Source organism: Mustela erminea, chromosome 9 (genome assembly GCF_009829155.1).
Source record: "Mustela erminea isolate mMusErm1 chromosome 9, mMusErm1.Pri, whole genome shotgun sequence".
Lineage (NCBI taxonomy): Eukaryota > Metazoa > Chordata > Mammalia > Carnivora > Mustelidae > Mustela > Mustela erminea.
In genome coordinates this window covers 16,726,370-16,750,898 of record NC_045622.1, presented here as the reverse complement: position 1 = coordinate 16,750,898, position 24,529 = coordinate 16,726,370, and the positions used below count along the sequence as shown (strand labels likewise).

General features: G+C 38.4%; 1 protein-coding gene and 1 non-coding gene across 5 annotated transcripts in view; one reads left to right on the top strand and one right to left on the bottom strand.

The window, feature by feature from the left end:
* TBCEL (tubulin folding cofactor E like) overlaps positions 1 to 24,529 on the bottom strand; it is a 72,721-nt gene that overhangs the window by 19,809 nt on the left and 28,383 nt on the right. For all 4 annotated transcript variants that reach the window (XM_032357992.1, XM_032357989.1, XM_032357990.1 and 1 more), the window contains exons 4-7: positions 20,537 to 20,718; positions 18,967 to 19,223; positions 15,677 to 15,803; positions 14,056 to 14,172 (exon numbers count right to left, since the gene is read on the bottom strand). In XM_032357992.1, the coding sequence (XP_032213883.1) occupies positions 14,056 to 14,172; positions 15,677 to 15,803; positions 18,967 to 19,223; positions 20,537 to 20,718 (683 nt within the window). The remainder of the gene's footprint in view (positions 1 to 14,055; positions 14,173 to 15,676; positions 15,804 to 18,966; positions 19,224 to 20,536; positions 20,719 to 24,529) is intronic.
* LOC116600403 lies at positions 16,570 to 16,676 on the top strand. Its single transcript, XR_004289617.1, has one exon. It is a non-coding gene; the product is annotated as a U6 spliceosomal RNA (small nuclear RNA).

The window sequence follows — 24,529 nt, the reverse complement described above, 5'->3', positions numbered from 1 at the left end:
GACAGAGACAAACTTAGTCTAAAATTTGCATAGAAAGGCAAAAGTCCTAGAATAACTAAAATATTCTTGAAGAATAAAGAAGAATCATTCTATAGGATTTGAAAGATTATTATATAGTTACAAGACAGTGTGGTACTTGTGGAATAACAGACACATAAATTAGTGGAACAGAATTAAAACCCCCAGATATATATGTATACCCACGCAAATATACTCTACCAACTTCTGTTAAAAGTTGCAAAGCACTGCAATGGGGCAATACCGGCTTTACAACAAACAATGCTGGAAAACTAGACAAAGGTCAAAAAAATGAACTTCAGCTTCAACTTTTCATTTTGCACAGAAATTAACTCTAAATGGATTATAGATTTAAATGTACAATGTAAAACTATAAAACTTTTACAGAAAAAAAAAAAAAACCAAGAAAATCTTGAGTAACTATGCCTAGGCAAAAGTCCTTGACACTAAAAGCACAATTCATTAAAGGAAAAATAGGTAAACTTATCAAAATTAAAAATTTCTGTGCTATAAAAGATCATGTGAAAAGACCAAAGAGACAAGCTACATACTAACAGAAAATATTTGCAAACCACATATTCAACAAAGAACTAGTATCTAGAATATATAAAGAATTCTCAAACTAAACAGTAAGGAAATAATTCAATCCAAAAAATGGGCAAAAACCATACAGAGGTTTTACAGATACAAATACAGATACAAATAAGCACATGAAAAGATATTCAGATCTTTAACCATCAGGGAAATGAAAATTAAAATCACGAGATATTATAAACCGATGAGAATGGCTAAATTTAAAAATACACCAAATGCCAGCGAGAGAATGCTGCAGAGAAACTTGATCACCCATTTATTACATGAAATGTAAAATGGTACAGCCATTTTAGAAAACAGTATAGTAGTTTCTTATAAAACTTAGTATGTAATTACTACACTGCTCAGCAATTATACTCCTGGGCATTTGTCCTAGAGGAATGAAAACTTATGTTCACAAAAAAACCTATACAAGAATATTCATATATTATGTCCTTTGTAATAACTCCAACCAGAATCAATTCAGACGTTCTTCAGCAAGCGAATGGTTAAATAAACTGTGGTATGTACATAACACAGGATACTAATGAGCAGTGTTGACAAAAGAACATTTATTTTACAACCAAGTTGAATATTCCAGGAATGCAAAGATGGTTCACTATCTGAAAAGTGTATCCCTCAAATTCAGATTCACCTATTAAAACATGTCCATCTCAATACAAAAAGAACATTCTGTAAGAAATCAATATTCATTCATGTTAAAAGAAACTCTTAGAAAAGCAGGGGTAGTAAATACCTTAACCTGATACAAAAGACAACTATGAAAAAACAACAGCAAAAGTCTCATTTCATATCAAAATACTACAACCTGAAACTTTGGAAGTAGTCCCTTTAAAGTGAGAAACAAGATAAAGATGACCTCTTTTACTGTTCATTTGTAATATTATACTGGAGGACTGTCTACATAGAAACACAAAAGAAAATAGAAATTAACTACTTTTTACACAGGCGAGACTGATGGATACGTGATCAACATACAAAAATACATAGCATTCTTACACACCAACAAGAAGCAATTAGAAAGCAGTGACAGAAAAAAAAAATGATTTCATTTAAAATAGCAACAAAATGCATAAGATGCCTAGAAACAAAATTTAACAAATATGTGCAAGGCCTTTGAGAGACAATTAGAAACACTGCTGTAGGACATAAAAGATGCTTTGAATTAAATGGGAAGATATCCTATGTTCACAGATAAGAAGTCAAAATAGCATCAAGCTGTTAATTCTCCCAAATTAGCCAGTGAATTCAATGCAATCAGAATCCAAATTACAGCAGGATTTTTGTGGTTTTTGATGTCAATCCTAAATGTCATAGGGAAGAGGGGCTATAATCTTTAAGGTAACCTGAAAAACAATTAGGTGTGGAAACTTACCCTAACTGGGGGTTCAGAGTCACTACAATCTAGCAATGTGATTTTGCAATTTTGTAATGGTGTAGGAATGGACATATACACCAATGGAATGGAACAGGATAGAGCCAGAACCACACATGCACATAAAAAACAAGACGTATGACAGAGGTGGTATTAAAGATCAGTGGTGAATATTAATTATCCATATCAGGGGGGAAAGCCATCTGGGGGGAAACATCCTTACCATAAACAAAGATAGATTCCAGGCAGAACAGAGACACAAATGCGAAGACACATTTAGAAAAAAATCCAGGAGATTATCTTAAATGATCTTTGAAAAAGATTTTGTTAAATAAGATGGAATAAGAATAAACCATAAAGGATTGATACATTTAATGTTAATATTTTGAAACTTCTTTCCAACAAAAGACAAAGTGAAAAATCAGACTGAGAATCAGCTACAGACTGAGAGAAGAAACTGCAATGCATATTGACAAAGAACTATAAAATCCCACTTCCTAATTTAATGGATATATAAAATACAGTAAGTAGACACCAAGGATCCACATCAAATTCTTGCCAGGGGATCCTAATTGGCATAAATAGGACTGAGAACGGGCCAAAAAAATGACTCTAATTTTATCTGTAATACTATTTCCTTTAATAAAAAAATAAACTTGAAGTAGTAAAATATTAGTAATCACCAGTTCTGAATAATGTGAACATGAGCACTTACTTTTATTATTCTCAGCATTTTTTTAATCCTAAAAAGCAAACGAAAACAAAAAAGATAAAACTGGCCCCCATTGGGGCCAAAACCAAAGTAGAGACATCAAAGACAATCCCCCAGGACCATGAAGTGGGAGGGATGGTTCTTATTCTTTCTTTCCTTTGCAGGTATATGCAAATTCTCATATATAACTCCAATCAAGATTAGGAAGGTAGCCTATCTTCTGCTGGGCTGGGAAAGTGGCAAGAAGTCAAAATAAAGTCCAAGGTAATTGGAATGACAAAGGTTGTAAGCGAAAGGGAAAGCTAACATTTCAGGGGCTCTCCACGGTGCGCCACGGAGAAAGCCCCTTTTGTTTCTCAGGAGCCTGGAAGCCGAATGTGAGGAGTGCTGTGTCATGGCCCTTGTCAGAGGATGATGGAGCCTGGCAGTATGGAGAACCCCAGGAGACTCATGTCCAATGCAGGAATGTTCCTTCACAACAGCAGGTCCTCTGTCTGGAAGGAATATGAAGTAACGGACACAGTACACTAGGATTTCTCCAGCATCCAAGACAAAGTAAGCCTTCATTGAGGTGGTGTCCGAATACAAGCCCTGCTCTCACAATAATGTGAAGATGCAGTCAGTGGTATTTAGAAACGCCATTCGTCTTACAGAGGAAAAAACATATTCTCCATGTTTTAAAAAGCCTACCGCTAATGACAGTCCAAGAAACTTTTGAGGAACGTCTAACGCAATCCTTGATGCCATAAATAAGGATTTCCCAGGGCATGGTTTAGGGACTCCTTGGGGCAAACAGAAAGTGAGGTACCAGGGGAGAGTAAAAGTAAAGCAAAGCCTTTTAAGAAAACCTATTTCAGGCTTTGCCACTTCGTCTCTGACAGCTGTGTTTCCTCCCAGCAAATAATTGTTCACTAGAGCTATGCCTCTTCTAAGTCTTTATGAAAACAAAATTTTAAAGTCTGAAAAAAAGAGTGACACCCCAAATCAGTGAATTTACTTTCTCCCCACTACAAGAGCAAGGGCCATCAGAAACAAGGGCGCCTGGGTAGCTCAGTTGGTGAAGCGTCTGTCTTCAGTTCAGGTCATGATCCCAGGTCCTGGCATCGAGCTCCAAGCTAAGAGCCTGCTTCTCCCTCTCCCTCTGCCTGTTGCTCCCCCTATTTGTGCTTTCTCTCTCTCAAATAAGATCTTTAAAACAAAACAAAAAACCAAAAAGAAACATCTTCCACAAATGGTTCTGGGAAAACTGGACTGCTACATGCAAAAAAATGAAACTGGATCACTTTCTTGTACTGCACACAAAAATAAATTCAAAACAGATTAAAGATGTAAATGTGAGATATGAAACCATAAAACTCCTAGAAACCCCTGAGGCAAGGGAAACAAAAACTAAAATAAACTATTGGAACTATATAAAAATAAAAAAGTTCTGCACTTAGTACCCAAAATACATAAAGAACTTAGAAAATGCAACACCGAAAAAGCAAATAATCCCATTAAAAATGGGCAGAAGACATGAACAGACATTTCTCCGAAGAAGACATCCAGATGGCCAATAGGTACATGAAATGATGCTCATCATCACTCATCATCAAGGAAATGCAAATCAAAACTACCAGGAGATATCACCTCACACCTGTCAGAAAGGCTAAAATCAAAAACAGAAGAAACAATAGGGGTTGGTGAGGATGTGGAGAAGGAACACTCATGCACTGTTGGTGGGAAAGCAAACTGGTGCAGGTACTCCAGAAAACGTATGGACGTTCCTCAAAAAATTAAAAACAGAACTACCTATGATCCAGCAATCCTAACTACTATACTAGGTCCTTACCCAAAGAAAACAAAAATACTAACTCAAAGGGATACACGCAGCCCTATGCTGATAGCAGCATTATTTACAATAGTCAGAATATGGAAGCAGCCCCAGTGTCCATCGACAAATGAATGGAAAAACAATACGTGAGATATTTATATATATCAGAATATTACTCAGCTGTAAAAAAAAAGGATTGAAATCTTGCCATTTGCAACAAGGTGGATGGAGCTAGAGAGTATAATGCTAAGTGAAATAAGTCAGAGAAAGACAAATATATGATTTAACTCATATATGGAAGTTAAGAAACAAAACAAAGGAGCAAAGGGGAAGAAAGAGAGACAAACCAAGAAACAGACTCTCTCTCTTTTTATTTATTTATTTTTAAAGATTTTATTTATTTTCTTGAGAGAGAGAGCTCAAGCATGAGCAGAGGGAGGGGAAAAAGCAAACTTCCCACTGAGCAGGGAGCCAGACACAGGGCTTGATCCCAGGACCCTGGGATCATGACCTGAGCCAAAGAGAGATGCATAACTGACTGAGCCATCCAGGCGTCCCCCTCTGATGGTTACCAGAGGGGAGGTGGGTGGCGGGACGGGTGAAATAGGTGATGCGGATTAAGGAGCATATGCCTAATGATGAGCATCAGGTGATTAAAGTAAAAACTAAAAACAAAACAAAAACACTCAGAAAAAAACCAAACAGAACAAAAAACCAAAAACAAACCCCTAAGAAAAACCCACAAAAACACAAAAATCAAAAACAAAGAAACACTTCAATCTGAAAAGATACCTGATATGTTGATTTCTAAGAGAAATGTTACATGGTTTTTCTTTTTGTCTCTCTTTAAAACTTAACAGAAGAAGACTGGTATTAGTTCAGTACTAAATAAGCAATTTAAATTCACTCTCTCAGAGGAAATTAAGAGATAAAGCAAACACAACATAAAGAAAACTGATAAACACAGGCAATGTGGACAGACACTTGATAAATGGCAAGGTACAAACGATAGATTCGGACAGATTCATAAGCACAGAGGTTTCTTTCTAAAGAAGATACTCTTCCACCCCTAGAGAAATCAGGGCCATAAATACCAGAAAAAAGGTAGAACATCACAGCATGTTTTTAAAGGATGATTTCAAATTCTAGAGCGAAATTCAGTCCTAACACGTGTACCTTTGTCGAGGGACATAGCAGCCTCCAATGCACACTTCCTTTACCAAAGTAACAGCTATTAAAAAAGGGTTCTCGCAGCTTCTCCCTTTAAATATAAACCGAAATCTGCCCCCAGGAAATCTCCCCGCCTGAAACCTTACAGTGATTTCCCACTGCATTCGAGAAAAAGCCCTTATCTACTGGTAGGGCATACCAAAGTCTCTAAGGGCTTGCCCGGGTTCCCACCTTCCTACCCAGCACTGTCTGCCACTACTTCCTCCCTGCTTTTCACGGAGCCCTAACAAACAGCTGCTCTTCACTACACATAAGGACTTGAATTCCTTTCTGCCTGGAATATTCTCCCCTCACTTCACCAGGGTGACTCAATTGTATCTTGGAAGTACCACCTCTTGCAGGAGAGCTAAGTAACCCTGCTTTGTGCTCCCTGAGCATAATGTGAAGATTCGGACATTTGACTCAACAGTTGCTATTTTGTTAGGTTGCTATTTTGTTAGCCTCTAGGCGCTGAGGGTATAAGCAAGTCCCTGCTCTTGCAGAGCTCACAGTACGGCATGGGAAGGCCAGGAGTACAGAAGAAATGCCAGTTAGGTATTGCTCAGTAAGAAAAGTACGAGCCAGTTAAGAGAATCGTAGGGGACAGAGCTGTGCTATTTGAGATAGGCCGATCAGGGAGGCATCCCCAAGGGAGAGAGCCACAAAGCTAATGGGGTACATTCCAAAGAGAGACAACAGTGCAGAGGCTTGAGGTGGGAGCATGCCTGGTGTGTTTCGGAAACAGCATGGAAGTTTTTGTTTTGTTTTTCAAATAAACTTGAGTTCTTATAAACCAGCTCCTATGTGGAGGATAAACTATAGGGGCAAGGGTAAATTCGGGGAGACCATACAGGAGGGAGACAGGAAGGCTTGAACTAAAGCGAATGGTATAAAGAAACAGATTCTCTCTGTGTTTTTGCAAGTACTAGTGAAAGAAAAAAAAAAAAAAAAAAAAAAACCAATGGACTTGATGTGGGATATGGAAGAAGAAATCAGGGATGACTCTGAGGTTTTTGTCCTGAGCAGCTGGAATAACGGAGTGATGGAAAGCTTGCAGAGAGAGGAGCAGATGTGGCAGTGGAGGAGGGGCCGGAAAAGGTAAGGGAGGTGATGGGAAGTTCGGTTTGGAACACATCAGGTTTCAACATCCAGGTGGAGACGTGAAGCAGCACTTAGAAATACTAGGCTGGAATTCAAGGGCCGATCAGGGCAGGAGGGTAAGTCTGGCAGTTCTGTCATACAGAAGACATGAGAGCCACAGCACTGGATAAAAGTAACTAAGGGACGAGGAGAGAAGAGAAGCGGTCCCAGGACCAAATCCTGCAGTAACTTTATTTTGAAAGGTTGGGAACATGAAGAGGATCCAGCAAAGGAAATAATGTCTCAAGTGCAGCCCAGATGATGAGGTTCTCGAGAGTAGACACTACTTTTTCGTCTTTTTGTCTCCAAGCTTCTGGCCCAGGCCTCTTGGTTCATAGTAAGTATTCAGTAAATAAACTGTCCTTTGAAACCCAGCTAGAATCCAGAGCGATTTCCTAGAAATTCCTCTGGTAAAATATAAGGGCCCAATAATTGAAATATGACTGGCCCAGTGAGGACATCTTTCCAAACCCCTGCAGCACACACTGAACTTATTTTGAAAGAGCACACCACTCCTACACAAGCCATGAAAAGACAAGGCACAGATGAAGCTTTAAAAGAAAGAGTCCATTGACTGGAAAAGCAAACACTATGATGTTTAAAGGCCAAGAATCGAGAACAGAGATTTTTCACCTTATGTTATTTCCCAAGGTAAATAAAAATGAAACATATGAGCGATTGCTCAGTTTTTCATGTTAGTCTATTATTACCATAAACATCTAGAGTAGAGATGCTAGACTTTCAGCTCCACCCACCAGTAGAAAACAATAAGGATAACTGAGTACCTGTAAGAAATTATAAAACTCTTAATTAAGGACATCTCCCTTTTGCCTTCTAAACATTTTACTCTGTCCATCATAAAAGATGGAAATGATTCAGGTAACTGGAGCCTATATTTTATTCTGAGGTAGAAAAAGAGAATATGTAAATTTCTAGATCATCTTCAAAGTCTTCTGTTGCTAAAACGACTAATCACATGGAAACAGATGTGTGTGAGTAATCCAACTGACTCACAAAATAACTTTGCTACCACAAAGGACGTTCAACCGATGATAATGGCTTTTTATTCATGCCCTCAAAAGACATATTGGTTAACTTTTCTTATGTCTAAGTTGAGAAAAGGTATGACATATTTAATGACACAAGACAGGAACATGGAAGAAGGAAAAGCTCAGGGAGCCTAACAACAGGAAATGGATGTTGCAGAAGTTGGATTTTATAGGAAAATCAAGTTAAGTACTGATTTTAAAAATTCCATGGTCAAACGAAAAGGAATGCTTCCTCCAAAACAAGTGGATACCTGCACCCTGCCAGGAAACTAAAGCTCAAACGTGGTTCTGTATGAAACACCGAATTATCCAGAGTCAAATTCTCACTTTTTACTAACTACGCACTGGGCTAGTCACTGTTCACTGGTATTTTAGGGAGAGATTATGCATATAATTTGGAAGACAATTAAAAAGATAATAGGAATAGTAAATACTCTGTTTATATATCAGTATTAATTCATAATAAATGCATTTTAATACAAATTCCTCTAAGTTTATTCACCATTCTATCTTGATATCAGCATGAATGCTATCATAATTTTTTTAAAAAAGATTTTTATTTATTTATTCGACAGACGGAGACCACAAGCAGGCAGAGAAGCAAGGCAGAGAGGGAGGAGCAAGCAAGCTCCCTGCTGAGCAGAGAGTCCCATGCAGGGGGACTCGATCCCAGGACCCTGGGATCATGACCTAAGCTGAAGGCAGAGGCCTCAGCCCACTGAGCCACCCAGGTGCCCCTATAATTCTTTATTAAGTGCCTAACACAGTTCTTGGCAAATCACACTGGCTCAAAAAATATTTGCTGAGTACACTGATCATTCTATTGGAGAACTTACTAGGAAAAAAAAGGCAGGGGGTGCCTTGGTGACTCAGCTGGTTAAACGTCCAAGTCTTGATTGTGTCTCAGGTCATGATCTCAGGGTTGAGAGACTGAGCTCCCCATCCCTTTCAACAGGCTCTGTACTCAGGGCTTAGTTGGGGGCGGGGGGGTTTCTGCTTGAGATTCTCTCTCTACCTAGTCCTCTGTCCCCTCCTCATTTGCATATTTGCTTGCTCTCTCTCTCTTTCTCTCTCAATAAATAAATAAAACCTTAAAAATAAATTTAAAACAAAAACCCAGACAAAAAACTACCAGGTAACGGGTATTACAGTGGCTATATGTCAATTTCAGCTGCCCAGCATCTGAATGCCCTTCTGAATTGAGAGAAACCCAAGGTGGACAAGAAGTAGGAACTACTTTCCACTAGAGAAGCTATAGAGAAGTAAACATTCTTCTTTCCCTGAAAGCCAGAACACAGAAAGGTAACAAACGCACCTAACCATAACTGGAAATACAAAGACATGAGCTGTAACAGAGCTTATGCAGAGCAGATACAGAAGAATCAAGAATTCGAAGGCATGGCTGTAAATGGCGGGGATTGTCGGGGATTGGCGGGGGGGCATCGAAGTCTAGCAGCGTGAGATGACTGGCTGGTCAGCAGTTCAGAAGCATCCTGTCTATAGAGTAAGATACAGAAATCTTGGCTGTGCCTAGCTTTCCATCAGTCCTGCCCAAACCTAATTCTCTAATCTTCTTGTCAATTCTGTGAGCCACACAGTATTCATTATTACTCACTTTTCATTTTACTCACTCATATTACTCAATTCATTTCACTTACTTTCTACCTTACTTAAGTTGGCCAGAGTTGGTTTTTGTTGTGTACACTAAGAAATCGGCAGCAGGGAGATCACCAGCAAGAGCCCCTCAGGTAATTACAGGCAATCTGAAATTGGTTTCTGGCCCAGTAGGGCCCAGTGAGTGTCATATTAGTGTTCCTGGAAGGGATTCTGCAAAGGCCTTGACATGGAGCAGTGAAATAACTAATGCCCACCTGGGGTCTCATGGAAAGCTCAGGGTGATTGAGAGAGTGCTACATGAGGGGAAGGAAGAAGGGAAGAAGAAGGCAAGACTGTGAGGTAGAGTATCCGCTACTCTCAAGGAGCAAGCTAGCCTCCAGTAAGAGAATATTAAGGTTGAATACCAAGGAACTAAGCTCAAAGCACAGACTGACACCCAGGTATCTTAAAGAAAAGGCTCTTTTCTGGGGCGCCTGGGTGGCTCAGCGGTTTAAGCCTCTTTCTTTGGCTCGGGTCATGATCTCAGATTTCTGGCTGTCTGCTCAGTGGGGAGCCTGCTTCCCCGGCACCCCCCGCCCCTGCCCGGGCCTGCCACTCTGCCTACTTGTGATCTCTGTCAAATAAATAAATAAAATCTTTTTTAAAAAAAGAAAGAAAAGAAAAGGCTCTTTTCTTTCTTACAACAAGAAAGTCAAGGTAGCTATAAAAACAATGCACAGTTTGATGCTCCAAATTGGTGAATTACAGGTCAGTTAAATTTGTATCCATACTGGGACTATTATATGAAAGTTCAAGCACTGGCTGGAGAGAGAGTGGGGTGGGGAAAGAATGAATTGGAGTGGAGGTTTATGCACAGGAAGATGCTGAAGGATGGGAACATCCTGAATCCCCATTCCTCAGGTAGGCCCCCTTGCGAGCAGTTTGAATGAGACTGTTCCTCTCCCGGTTGAGAAGGCAGTAAAATCCGCCTCCTAAAGGAATTACCTTGCATGGGTAAATGAATTCCCACCTGCCTCATCCTTCCACATACACACTCTGCTCTCCTGCCATCAGATCACAGCATGCTCTGTGGGGCTGACTACAAACGTATCAAAAGAATTACAATAATTTGGTTATATGGACAAAAATACAGGAAATTAGTAGAGGAATAGATTCTGAGCAGGCTGACTGAGGAAGAAGCAATTTCAGATCTCGCTGAGGTTGTTAACACAGTTACCTTACCAGAGATTCTGAGTTCAAAATGCTAGCTTCAGTGCCTGAGTGTGGTTCTACATTTTCGTATAGTTGGGAGGATTAGAAATTGGATTCATGGTGGTCTATGCTAAAGAAAGCTGAGATGCCAGGAATTTGGGGGATGATGTTGAAGGAGGAAATAAAACACTTCAGGACACATGAATCATGGAACCTATTGTCACCCATGACCTTTCACCCATTCTCCATCCACGAACCCAAAAGGACCCAGAAGACACTTCCTTTTCCAAGGTCTTGAAAAATACATTAGTAAGTAGAACACTCACGTCTTTGGAAAATATTTTATAGGCCAGGAAAGTACTGAAATCAGTTTGCTCATTTCAATTTCAGGAAGACTGGAAGAGACTAAGCAGTGACATTCAACCACTAGTGAGTGGTCAAGTAGGCATAATTACATAAACAAGCAGCAAGGCTAGAGTAGCAATTGAAATAGCTTGAATCTTTTACAGTAGCTAATTGGTCAGAGTCCTTAGGATCAGAATAAATAGGTTATCTCATTTCACGGAGAAAGAAGTGTGTTTTCATTTGTAAAAGGACTACATTAGGACAGGTGAGAATAATTGTTTTATATATGCAACTATGGGGAAAAAGTATATGCATAGATGCTGGATAGTCAAAATGGCAGACTACAAGAGATGTTTTCTTGATGAATTGTTCCTATTTGGGAAAATGTCCCAAGATCAGGGGAAGATTCTACCTCTCACTACAGAAGCCAAAGTGACAGATAATCCCTCTCCCTATCTCTCTGAAGACAAATGTGAGCACATACCCTAAACACAGCCAATCAATTGGTTAGACACAGATTTCTGATCCTTGGGGAATGAGGCAAAGGTCAGGGAGAGATTATTTTCAGCACAGCCTGTGGTACAGCTGCAAGGGTCCACTGGTGAAGGTCTGGCATTGTGATGTCTAGGGAGGACAGTGCCAGCAGAGACACACTACAAGGTGAAAACTTGGCTATCTTTGCTGCCACCGATTCCTGACTACATCTGGTTCCAGCTTGCCTAACAGTTCTTGCAGTTTCTCAGTATTCACCTAATACATTCCTCCTGTGCTTGAAGATGATTTCTGTGCATTTAAGAATACTAATGCAAAGGCCTATATGCATTTTAGGATAATTATGCCATCAGGACAGAAAACAACATACTCTCTCTATATATACATGTATATGTGTGTATGCACACATATACACATATACATACACACACATATATATACACACATAGACACAGAGGATATTATACTAAGTGAGATATATAAATTTTATATATATATATATATATATATATATGACTCCCTGTAGCAGATGAAATTAAATAAACTATAATGATGGACTTATGCTCAAAGCCCAGATAGTTACTTCTCCCACTAATAGGCTAGATGAAATCAAATGAAACTATAGATATTAGACTATTTTTTTTACCAAAATAAAACAAAACAGACAAAATTCATGCTGCTTAACCTAATATTTCTAGGTTGTATTAAAAGGCACAGTAGTATTTATTTCTCTCTACTTCGTTGTTCTTAGCTAACTTTAAAGAGCAATCTTTAAAATTCTTAATTTGTCTAATTTTTTTAAATGTTTGGGCTTTAAAATACTATTAACAAAACCACAAAATCTTTTTATATAGTACTGGTTCAACCTTACAGAGAATTAACCCCCTCAAAGCCGATAAATAATGGAAAAGTCTGGGGGAAAATTAGATATATTTAGTAAGAATGAATTAGAATTGGAGAACTTTGTAACCAGAAGGACGAACTGCTTTGATTCACATACCCTCCTAATTTGCATCCTATTTGTCTAATGCGATTTCATACTATTTGTTAAAGTTCTTAAGGAAAACATACAACATTTTTGATAAGTGGTTCTAGTTACTAAAACCTAGAAACCAGTCTTTGGGGGTATCTTATTTTTTGTGTATTTACCTATACCATACCAGCTACCTTTCCTTTCACATTTCTGGAGTATTAAATGTAGCTCCTTCCCAACCATCACGCACTGTTTGTGGGAATGCAAATTGGTGCAGTCACTGTGGAAAATAGTGTGGAGATTCCTCAGAAAATGAAGAACAGAACTACCATATAATCCAGCTATTCCACTTTTGGGTATTTACCCAAAGAATACACAAACATTCATTTGAAAAAATATATGTGCCCCTATGTTTACTGCAGCATTATTTACAACAGACAAGATATGGAAGCAACTCAAGTGTCCACCAATAGATGAATGGAGAGAGAAGATGTGGCACACACAGACACACACACATACCCGTACACACAATGGAATATTACTCAGCCATGAAAAAGGATGAGACCTTGCCATTTGCGCCAACATGTATAGACCCAGAGGATATTATACTAAGTGAGATAAATAAGATAGAGAAAGACAAATGCCATACAATTTCACTTCTACATGGAATTTAAAAACCAAAACAAACAAGTAAAAAGCAGAATCAGACCTACCAATACTAGACCCGGCAGCTGCCAGGGAGAAGGGGGCTTGAGTGGGAGACACAGGCTTCCAGTGATAGCATGAATTAAAGGTACAGCACAGGGAACATAATGAATGGTACTCTATTAGTGTTGTGTGGTGACAGACGGTAACTATACTTGTGGTGAACACAGCACAACATAGTAACTTGTTGAATCACTATGTTGTAACATGAAACTAACTTGACATTGTGTGCCAGCTATACTCAAATAAAAAAATAAATGACTATTAAAAAAAGGCAGTTCCTCCTCAAACCACATATATTAACTCTTCATATACTTAAAGGTAATTACAAATTGAGCCTTCAGCATTTCTCTTCATACTCGACCATCCTAATTCCTTTAGTATTTCCTCAAGAGTCTATTTTCTAGTCCTTTCCTCATATTCTCTAAACCTAATGCCTATTTGCCAAATCTTCCAAACTGCAGAACTTAGTATATCCTGAAAGCAGATCAATGTGAAGGAAGAGACCAGCTTTGGGGTAGGTAAAGATGTGTCCCTGGAGAAAAGGGTCAAACAGGAATCAATGATATGGAGTATGAATGGAAGTAGTCAAATACTTACCCAACCATTCTTAATACAAGTGCAAGGCTAGAAGAAATACACTGTGGAAAATGAGATAAAATGGGTTTGCTTTGTGTTTTTTCCTTTTTTTTTTTTTTAAACCTATCACCAAAGTCCTCTAAGAGGGTCCAGTAACAGATTATTAGATTTGCTCTAAAACAAGAGTTCTTAAATTGCCTCAATACTTGCTCAAATGTTGTTAAACTGATGAGGGGTTTTTACCTGAATGGCACTTCTTCCTCTGGGACATCCACATAGTAACGGATAAAAAATCTCTCAGAATCTTCTCGCTCACCCTCGGTAACAACACTGCCATTAAGTTTGGAAACTGATGGCAATCTGTAAGTAAAATCAAAATAAAGGCATTTTAAGACAGCGAGAATATTTAGCTTTAGAAGTAAAATCATTGGTTTGAGGCCCCATCTTACTTTCTTGAGAGGACACATTTGATATAACTCTGCCTGTGTACAACTACTTACATGAACTAAAGTGGTATACAATAAAAGGACCAAAAATATCCAAAGTTTCATTTTTAGATGGGACACTGGCCATTTATAATTATACCTTGCCTTTCAAAATGAGATTCTAGCCAGCACTGTCCAACTTAAATATAATGCAAGCCACAGATATAATTTTAAGTTCTTTAATAGCCATATTTTAAAAAATAAAAATAAAACAGGTGAAATTCGTTTTACTAATATATTTTATTTAATATAATAGATTGAGGACTTAATCATTTCAGCATCTAATCAATACTAAAAAATAACTAATAGGATACTTTACATTCTTTTTTCATATAAAGTATTCAAAGTTCTGTGTATATTTTATACTTAAAGCAGCCTTCAGTTCAGACTAACCATAATTCAAGTGCTCAGAAGTCACACAGGGCTAATGGCACCATAGTGGACAGCACAAGTCTACAAGTGGAGAAGTCAGGACAAATGGGCTCTATTGTTTAGGAATTAATTTATTACCTTTACAAAAGAATTATGTAAAGGAAATAAAGCATAAGGTCTACTACAAGCCTTATTCTTTTTAGAAGAAAAGTATGCCTAAATGTATTTCTTCAGTGTGACATTACTGTGTAAATCCACAACTGGAAAGCAGTATGGATCTGCTAGGTGTTAGCTGGGCAGGAAGATCAACAACCTGTTTGAAGACCCACTCTTCCTTAGGGAACCGTAAAGCCCCTTTCAAAACTACTACACAGAGTACACAAAGAAAACAAATGAAAGTTTGTTTTTCTTTACATCTCAGCCAGAATCTTATTGTTGCTAAAGGCTCATACAGAAATCAAAACTCATTTCAGTGGTCTTGGGGAGACAGAGTTAGAGACACGAAAGGCAGGGGAGTCAACGGAAGAACATAACAGTGTGGTAGTCATGTTTGAGCCCATCTATAGTCAAGAAGAAAACACAGATGCTGCTCTCTTAAGTTTCATATTAATAAAACAGCCGAATTTTTAGGTATTTACACTTTAAATGACCACTAAGTGAATAGAGAAAGTAAAGACAACTGAAACAGAACTCTTTCCCTATTATACCTAATTTTTCTTCATGATCGAAAAGCAGGACTTTGAATATTATAAGTATTAAAAGGTAGAAAAGCAGAATAGATCTGTGAGGGAATGTTTCAGTGGCCTTGGCAGGCCAATTACCTTTCACATCTTTCTCACCATATTGTGTTCCTTTTCTTCTGGACTTCAAGCTACAGAAGCAGCTCCTTCGAGCACTGTCTGTTCAAGAGACAGATAAACTTACAGCACACTCCCCTCCATTAGTGCATTATCCCTCTAATGAAATAAGGCCCGAGAGAAGAAAGGAGAGTAATCAGGACAACAGACCTGGCTATTACCAATTTCCTCCGCTCCTCGGTGGTATATGGCTGCAGAAGAGGAATTCCTAACAATCTCACTTCTTCAAGTTTGGGGAATGAATTTAGTTTGTCAATGTCTTCCCAGGATTGCAAACCTAATTTGAGAAATATATTATTTAAGTAAATCCAGAGAAGCACACAAATAAGAAGATTAACATAGAAAAAAATTACTTCAATTGATTTCTGAAATGTTAAAGTCCTTCTAAACGTTGTAGTTGGACATCCTGAAAATTTTCTTCATCCAAGGAAAGAACAAAACACAATTAAATACCACAAAAACTTCCCTATAGCCTCTCCTCTCCCTGTGAAGCCAGTGGTCAAGGAGGGAACCTTATTCTCCAACACCTCAACACCCCACTAATCTACTGATTCTCCACCCAAATGACTTGTAAAGAGGGTCTCTGGTGGTTTCAGTGGGTAAGATGTATACTGGGCTTATATAAAAAAGCTGATGTGGTCAACTCTGTTGTCAAACATAGACTCACAGAACAGAACTACTGATCAGAGTTGATACTGTCAGACTCAAATCTTTACCTAACAAATTCTCAAATGGGGCAAGGTAAGTAGAATAGAAAACTAAATATTATCTTTCCTACATACTGTCCTCATTTTGGGGAAAGGGAAAACAGATTTTAAAAATAAAACAAACAGGGCACCTGGGTGGCTCAGTTGGTTAAGCAACTGCCTTCAGCTCAGGTCATGATCCCAGAGTCCTGGAATCGAGTCCCACATCGGGCTCCCAGATCCATGGGGAACCTGCTTCTCCCTCTATCCTTCTCCCCTCTCATTCTCTCTCTCTCAAAAGAATAAATAAAATCTTAAAAAAAAAAAAAGTAAAACAAACAAAAAACAGAGAACCTGGTGCTTGCTTTGGCAGCACATATACCAAAATTGGAATGATACAGAGAAGATGAGCACAGCCCCTGCGCAAGGATGACACGCAAATTCGTGAAGCTTCCATATTTTTTATAATATTCCATGCCATTATGCACCTTTCTTTATTGTATCATTCTTCTATTGTGGGGCACTTGATGTGTTTCAAAAGCTTTAGCTTTACTGAAAAAATTAAAAAAAAAAACACAAAGAACAGTAAAAAAACAAAAACAAAAACAAAAACAAAAACAAAAAAACAGAGAACCTGAACCACTGGGCAAGAAGAACATGCAACAAATTAAAACTGTTTCATGCAAAAAAAAAAAAGAAAAAAAAATTTTTTTCCCCTATGGCTGTGAGCAAATATATGATCCAAGTCGATACTTGGCACTGCTAGGAAAAATATGCCCATAGTAATGAAGTTGGTTGATTTTTATAACATGTTAAATCTATTTCAGAGAATGCAGTCCCTTCCTATTTCTAGCCACCTGCAGCAAGGGCAAAAGCAGAGGAGCAATACACTAGGGCTCCAGTGCATAACTATCCCCAGCCACCACCGCTCTCTTCCCTTCAGAACCATATTTCCATCTAGGAGGAAGGACAGAGTTAACGTAATGGGTGTCAAGTTGCACAGTCAGCAGCTTCTTTATCCAAAATGCTAGTTTTTAAAACTTAATTCCTAACCTTATGACTTCTATGGCAAATTAAACTGTATATGTTTTTTTCAACTGTAGATTAGAGTTATTTTTAGTTATGAAGTTATTTTAAGAAATGGGCTGAAAGGCAATGTCAAGAGAATGAGAAGAAAAGCCATAGATTGGGAGAATATATTTGCTAAAGACATACCTGATAAAGGATCATTATCCAAAATATGCAAAGAACTTTTAAACTCAACAATAAGAAAATGAACAACCCAAATTTTAAAAAAAATGAGCAAAAGACCTGAACCGACACCTCACCAAAGAAGACATACAGATGGGAAGTAAGCAGGTGGAAAGATGCTCAATGTCATACGTCATTAGAGAACTGCATATTAAAACAAGGTTCCACTACACACCTATCAGAATGGCCCAAATCCAGAACACTCACAGCACCACATGCCGCTGAAGGCGTGAAACAACAGAAACTCCCATTCATTGCTGGTGGGAATGCAAAACGGTACAGCCACTTTGGAAGACAGCTGGCAGTATCTTGTAAAACTAAACATATTCTTACCATATGATCTAGCAATTGCACTCCTTGGCATTTACCCAAGTGAACTGAAAACTTATGTCCACATGAAACCCTGCACACTGAGGTTTACAGCAGCTTCATTAATAAATGCCAAAACTCTGAAGCAACCAAGATGTCCTTCAGTTTGTGAGCAGATAAATAAACTGGGGTGCATCCAGACAATGGGACATCACTCAGTCCTAAAGAAATGAGCTATCAAGCCAGGAAAAGACACGGAGGAAATTTACATGCATATTCTTAAGGGAAAGAAGCTAGTCTGAAAAGGCTATATGCTGTATGATTCCAGCTATATGACATTTTGGAAAAGGCAAAACTATGGAGCCAGGAGAAAGATCACTGGTTGCCAGGGATTGCGGGGTACGGGGAGACGAACAGGCAGAACACAGAAGGTTGTTAGGGCAGTGAAACTAATATAAATGATACGAGAAAGGGGAGACATTGTCATTAAACGTTTGTCCAAACCCACAGAATGGACCACACCAGGAGTGAACCCCCACGTAAACCGTGGACTTTGGGTGATGGGACAACGTAGGCTCAAATTTAAGAGATGTATCACTTTGGTGCTGGCACTCTGACCGTGAGACGGCTGTGCGTGTGTGAGAGCAGGGAGGATGTGGGAACGCTGTACTTCCTGATCAGTTCTGCTGTGAATTTAAAACTTCTCAAAAAATGAAGTTTATTAACTAAAAAAAAATAGGCTAAAAATGTGCATTCCTGGGAAACACAGAATTGGATGGCAGCAAACCAGAAAAGAAAGGTGAGTGTTTACAAGTTGAAATTCTTTAACCTAAGTAGACAAAACAGTCTAGTTTGTAATTCTTCGTACTCCTTTTACTCTGCCTTTTACTGTCCAATTCATCAATTTCATCTCACTTTTTTCACAGTAGGACTTCTTTAATAGAGAAACTATATATATATAAATATAAATATATAAACTATCTTTAATAGGAGGCTCAGCCACTTGATATGTATCAAAACATTTATGAAAACGAATGCCTTGAATTTAGCTAATCAATAGGCATCCGCACGCCACTCTTGGAAATGTATCCTATGAGAAGGCAGAACCACGACTGAAATAAATGGGCTTTGATTTACATCATGCATAAGCTCAGATCGATTTGCATGTGGAACAAGAACAAGCCTATACCTCACCTGACTTGTGGAGGCTGATGGACCGCAGATTAGGGAACAACCTGGCCAGTGAATCATCAGGCTCCTCAATAGCATTCAAATGATTGTTAGCCAGGACCAGAGTATCCAGTGAAGGAAACATAACTCCTAGCTTTCGAATTTCAGTCCAGTCTTGGAGGTTATTGTCTGTTATATGTAGTAGCTTAAGAGAATGACAGCGAATAGAAGGACAAGACACTGTTTCATAGTCATTAAGGCACAGGAAAAGCTCCTCCAAACTGCAGAGAAAAAAAGGAAATATTTCATTGTTTAAAGCAGTTAAGTTTCTACTTTGCAGCTATTTTCATTCGTTCGGTAAGTAAGTGCCTACAGTATGGGGGACTCTGGTAGGGATTATGGAGAAAATATAAAGATGTCTTCCTAAAGCTTAAATATAGCTGGGAAGACAAAACCTAAAACACATAAAACAGCAGAGAATGATATAACCCAGGACTAAATTAATTTTGTGCTTAAATAACTAAGTGCTGAATAAAGCAGTACTAACTTCAAGTACAATAGCAGTTCCTATAGGAGTGGAATTGAAATTGCAGTTAGAATAATCAGGAAAGAATGCATGGCCTGGACGGAAGGGTAGACTTGCGTAAGCTGCAAGGACATAGAGGTAAATCCCACAAACAGCATGAACAGAATGTTTAGAAATAAAATAAAAACTATCATTTATTGAATTCCTGAGGCAGGCCTTGCTCCGAGTGCTTCCTAGACTATACTGCTATTTCTGCAAGTTAGATAAAATTACGTCCATTTTAAAGACAAGGAAAACAGAGCTTAGTGAGGTTAATGACCTTATCGAAGGTCATATGGTCAGTAAGTGGAACTGGGATTTAAAAGCTCATTCTAAGCCATGCTAGATGCTGCATGTGGTGAGGAAACCAATCTTACTAGAGGGATAGTGAGAAACTTGGATGGAACAAATGGGGAGAGATGAGGTTCAAAAGGCCTTGATCATTTCCATAGTTAGAAAAATAAACTATGGTTTCATATGCTTCTTTAAACTACTTTCTTTGAACACTTACGTGCATACTGAAAGCTAGATTCAAACAAATCTAAGAGTATTTCTAAACCGACAAATAAAAACATAATTTCTTGTTTAAATTACTGAAAAGAGTTCTGTTTTCCCATCAGGCCAGTGAGATACTTAATCATCTGAGTGTTAATATATTTTATAGATACTATGATTTTTTTCCCTCCCTAAGAAAAGCGCTGAGGCAAAATTCTGAAATCAGGTAATCAGAAGATTTAAATTGGAGAAAGGGTGGGTTGATGTAGAAATGATAAGTGCTTCTCAGGGATATCTTCTAGCCAAAGGATGACAGATCCTATGTCTTGCTGCTACTCAACACTGAACAAGTATTGCAACGAAAATGCTACTAAATGACCCTCACACCCTCGTTCTAATTACTTCATTCTTCTGACCTCATTCTCCAACCACCATGCTGTTCTAGTGTTTCTGAGACAGAAGATCTGCAGTTAATTCTATGTACTAACAAAGATGGCGACATTGCCCCCTCTCCATCATGCCCTCCGGGCTTACTCTGGTAATTCCTGCAGTATCGTGTGGACTGTTTCCCAAGAAGCTTTGCTGTTGTTGAGGACAAGTTTGCGAACCCCAGAGAAGGACCCAGCACATGTTCTTTCTAAAACCGACAAATTCAGAGGGTTGGAACTCAGGTTTAGAAACTCCAACTGGGGAACATTTGACACAATTTTACTGACCTAGAGAGAAAAAAAGAAATGCATATCAGGCAGTAATCAGAGTTTTTAAATAGCAATCGTGCTCACAAAGCTTAAGTGAGTGGGTGTCCGGGAAAGGGGCCCTTCATATCAGGGAGTCCTATGTTATAGTGATGGTACCTACAGAGGGGCAAAAGTAATTTCAACAAATCTCAGCAAATAATTTAATCTTCCCATGAAATAGTGACATAATTGAAAATTAATGGTACAAAAGAGAGCCCTTCCATGTTGCCTTGGGCAAAGTTTTTGGTTCTGTTCTATATGACATTCTCTTTGATAAATGGAGAAAAGACAGTTTAGAGGACATTTTAGGCTGCAAGTTTCTAAAGAGCTGAGACTGGGTCACGTAATTCTCTCTGAATTTCTCCTCCCTTTTGTCCTCAGTATGTTAAGCCTAATATAAGGTTTATTGAAGAACACACGGTAACAGCTCAAGTGTTCAAAATTGACTACATAGTTACAATCACTTGGGAACAGTTTCAGCTTGGTTCAAAGATGACCAAAGTCCAAAATATATATAGTCAAAAACCAAAAAGCGTCCACGATTACATAAGAAAAGAGAAAACATGATAATCAATTTAACAATTTACCTAGTAACTTGGTAGGCAAGAAGATTTTTTTTCTAAAAAACGAAATTAGCGTTACTGACCTATTTGCTCTGCATAGTACCAGTCTCTTTGATATAGCTTATTTCATTTAATTCTCAAAGCAACTTGCAAGATAACTATTTTCCCACTAAAAAATGAAGAAACTGAGGCTTGGAAATGTTAAATAATTTGACTAAGGTCTCAGCGTCACAAAAGCCAAATCTGGGATTTAAAAACCTGAGCCATTATTCTTCCAGCATACTACCACTAGTAAATTATATATATACTCCGGAAAGAAAAAATTAAGAACTAGCTTAAACAAGTATGAAGTAAATATGAGAAGCCCAGTAAATGGGTAAAGCATCAATGTGGTAACTCAACTTTATGAGAAAAGGAGTACAACAGAATAGCTAGGATTTGTTTCACAGTCAAAAACCTAGGTTCAAACCAGGTTCCAACACTTCCCAGCTGTGTGGTCTGATGGGTTATTTCACCTTCCCAGGTCTCAGTGTCCTCATCTGTAACACAGAGAAAACAGGATCCACCTGTTTCTCAGGACTATGGATCAGATTAAATGAGATACATGTGTAAAGCACTTAACATGATGATTGGCATACGTTCTAGAGACTTACTTTCTTACCTATTCCCCCACAGGATGTAAACTCCATGAAAGCAGGGAGAGTACTTACCTAGTTCACTACAGCATAGGGGTGCTTAATGTTTGCTGAGTAAATTAATGGCACAGAATCATTCAGTAAATGTAATTATTACTGACATAACTATTGTATGAACCAACATGTCAACCCCGGCTATATGTTATATTGTGTTTATTTTTATTTAAATATGTCCTATTTAAAATCATTGGTATGGGACGCCTGGGTGGCTCAGCAGGCCTTCGTCTCAGGTCAGGATCTTGGGGATCTGGGATCAAGCCCTGCATCCGGCTCCCTGATCGGCAGAGAGCCCGCTTCTCCCTCTGCCTCTCCTCCCATGCCCACTCGTGCTCTCTCTCTCACGTAAATATAATCTGTAAAAAAAATCAAGTCAAACCAAATCACTGGTACAATGTGAAAAATGCACAAATCCCCAAGCTCTACCATAAACTACTAAATCAGGAGTTTCAAAGGTGAGCTAAGCTTCCTGGTTGGGACCTAGACCGTTTCTTGTCCGAGCTCCACAGGTCATGCCTATGCCCAAAAGGCAGCCAGCATAGAAAACTACAGGTAGAATGAAAAAGTGATGTGCACTTCACCTCAGCTCTGTGTCAGCTACACAGGCCAGGAGCTCTACCATCACTGCAAAGTGGACTAATTCCAAGAAGATTCAGAGAAGTCGGTCAGAGGGCACGGTCCTCACACTCGGTCAGCTCTGCCACACGCTAACCTTGTGAAGTGGGACCATTTTTATCTTCATTTTGCAAATGAAGAAATGAGCTATTTTTTAGAGAAAAACACAGTAGGCTTCAGTTTTAATATAAGTAATTTATGCCAGTCTGTGCACGTTCTCTTGCCTGATCCCTTCTATGATCAAATGGTGCTAAGCATTTGTGTGATGTACGGCCAGCGTTTGGAATTTAGTCTGTGGCTACGACACAGTGAAACAGTCCACACATGGGATGGGTCCTGCACTCTATCGCCTGAATATGCTTGGAAGGGGTCCTATATAGGGGATGATGGCCGACCTGGCTTCAAGGGCAAAAGAAGATGAAGAGGAATTTCACTCTAAGTATATAAGAAAAACAATTATCGGGGCACCTGGGTGGCACAGTGGGTTAAAGCCTCTGCCTTCAGCTCGGGCCATGATCCCAGGATCCTGGGATTGAGCCCCACATCGGGCTCTCTGCTCAGCAGGGAGCCTGCTTCCCCCTCTCTCTCTGCCTGCCTCTCTGCCTCCTTGTGATCTCTGTCTGTCAAATAAATAAATAAAATCTTTAAAAAAAAAAAAAGAAGAATTATCATATAACCCCCATTAAATAAAAATAAAACATAAACCTCTTACTAACCATCATTCCTCATATTTTATTTTTATAATGAAAAGAAAAAATACCTCCAAATGGATAATTTAAAGGTTTTTGAAGGAATTCTGCCAGAAATTATGAGATATAATCTTCTTCATATTCTGCATCTACACTGCTGTCCCATGATAATAAAGATTTAGAATAATGACTCATTAGCTTTGGAATATTCTAAAAAATTTTAACTGGACTGTAGTCTAATAATTCAAACAGGAAAAAATAATGTATGTTAGAAATTCATAAATACATTATTTAAAAGGCTAAAGTTAAAAAGGATTTGGGAGTAACCTTACATTAATGGTAAGATTTTAGAAAGTATATTAATTTCACAGGTAAATTTACTTACAAAAATGTCCTAACAGCAAAGACTGGCAAACATTCAGTAAGTTTCTAGGGCAGTATACCAACTTACCTTTTTTAAATTCTAAAAATCAAAAAGAAAAGACTTTAAGTTACAGTGATACAGTTGACCCTTGAACAATGCAGAGGTTAGGAGGGCACCAACATCCCACAAAGTTGAAAATCTTCATGTAAATTTTGACTCCTCCAAAACTTAACTATTAACAGCCTACTGTGGATAGGAAGCCTTACAGAAAATGTAAACAGTTGATAAACATATTTCTTATGTTGGATGTTATAGACTGTATTCTTACAATAAAGTGAGAGCTACAGAAAAAAATTTTTTTTTTGTTTTAGTAACGTGTTTTATTTTGTTTTCATATAGAGAAATATAAAGAAAATGAAAAAACACCCTAAATTCAACAGCCCACTATCCTCACTGTCGTCAAAACAATAACAAAATGTTCACAGTTTTAAAATTCGAACAGAATTGAAATTTTTCTTGTGATTCGTCCCAGAAAAAAAAAATGTATGCATATTCCACCATATACACTTAAATCTCTAGATTTTTTAGAATTTTACATAAAAGAGACTCTTTTGGGGCACCTGGGTGGCTGAGTCAATTAAGCATCTGACCCTTGATGTTGGCTCAGGTCATGATCTCAGGATCACAGGACTGAGCTCTGTGTTGGGCTCTGTGCTGGGTCTGCAGCCTGCTTGGGATTCTCTGTCTCTCCCTCTGTCCCTCCCCACCCTCTTTCTCTTTCTCCATCTTAAAAAAAAAAGATCCTCTGTTTTACTTAACCTTTTTCCTTTTTTTTATGTTTCAAGTTTTAATTTAAATTCTAGTTTG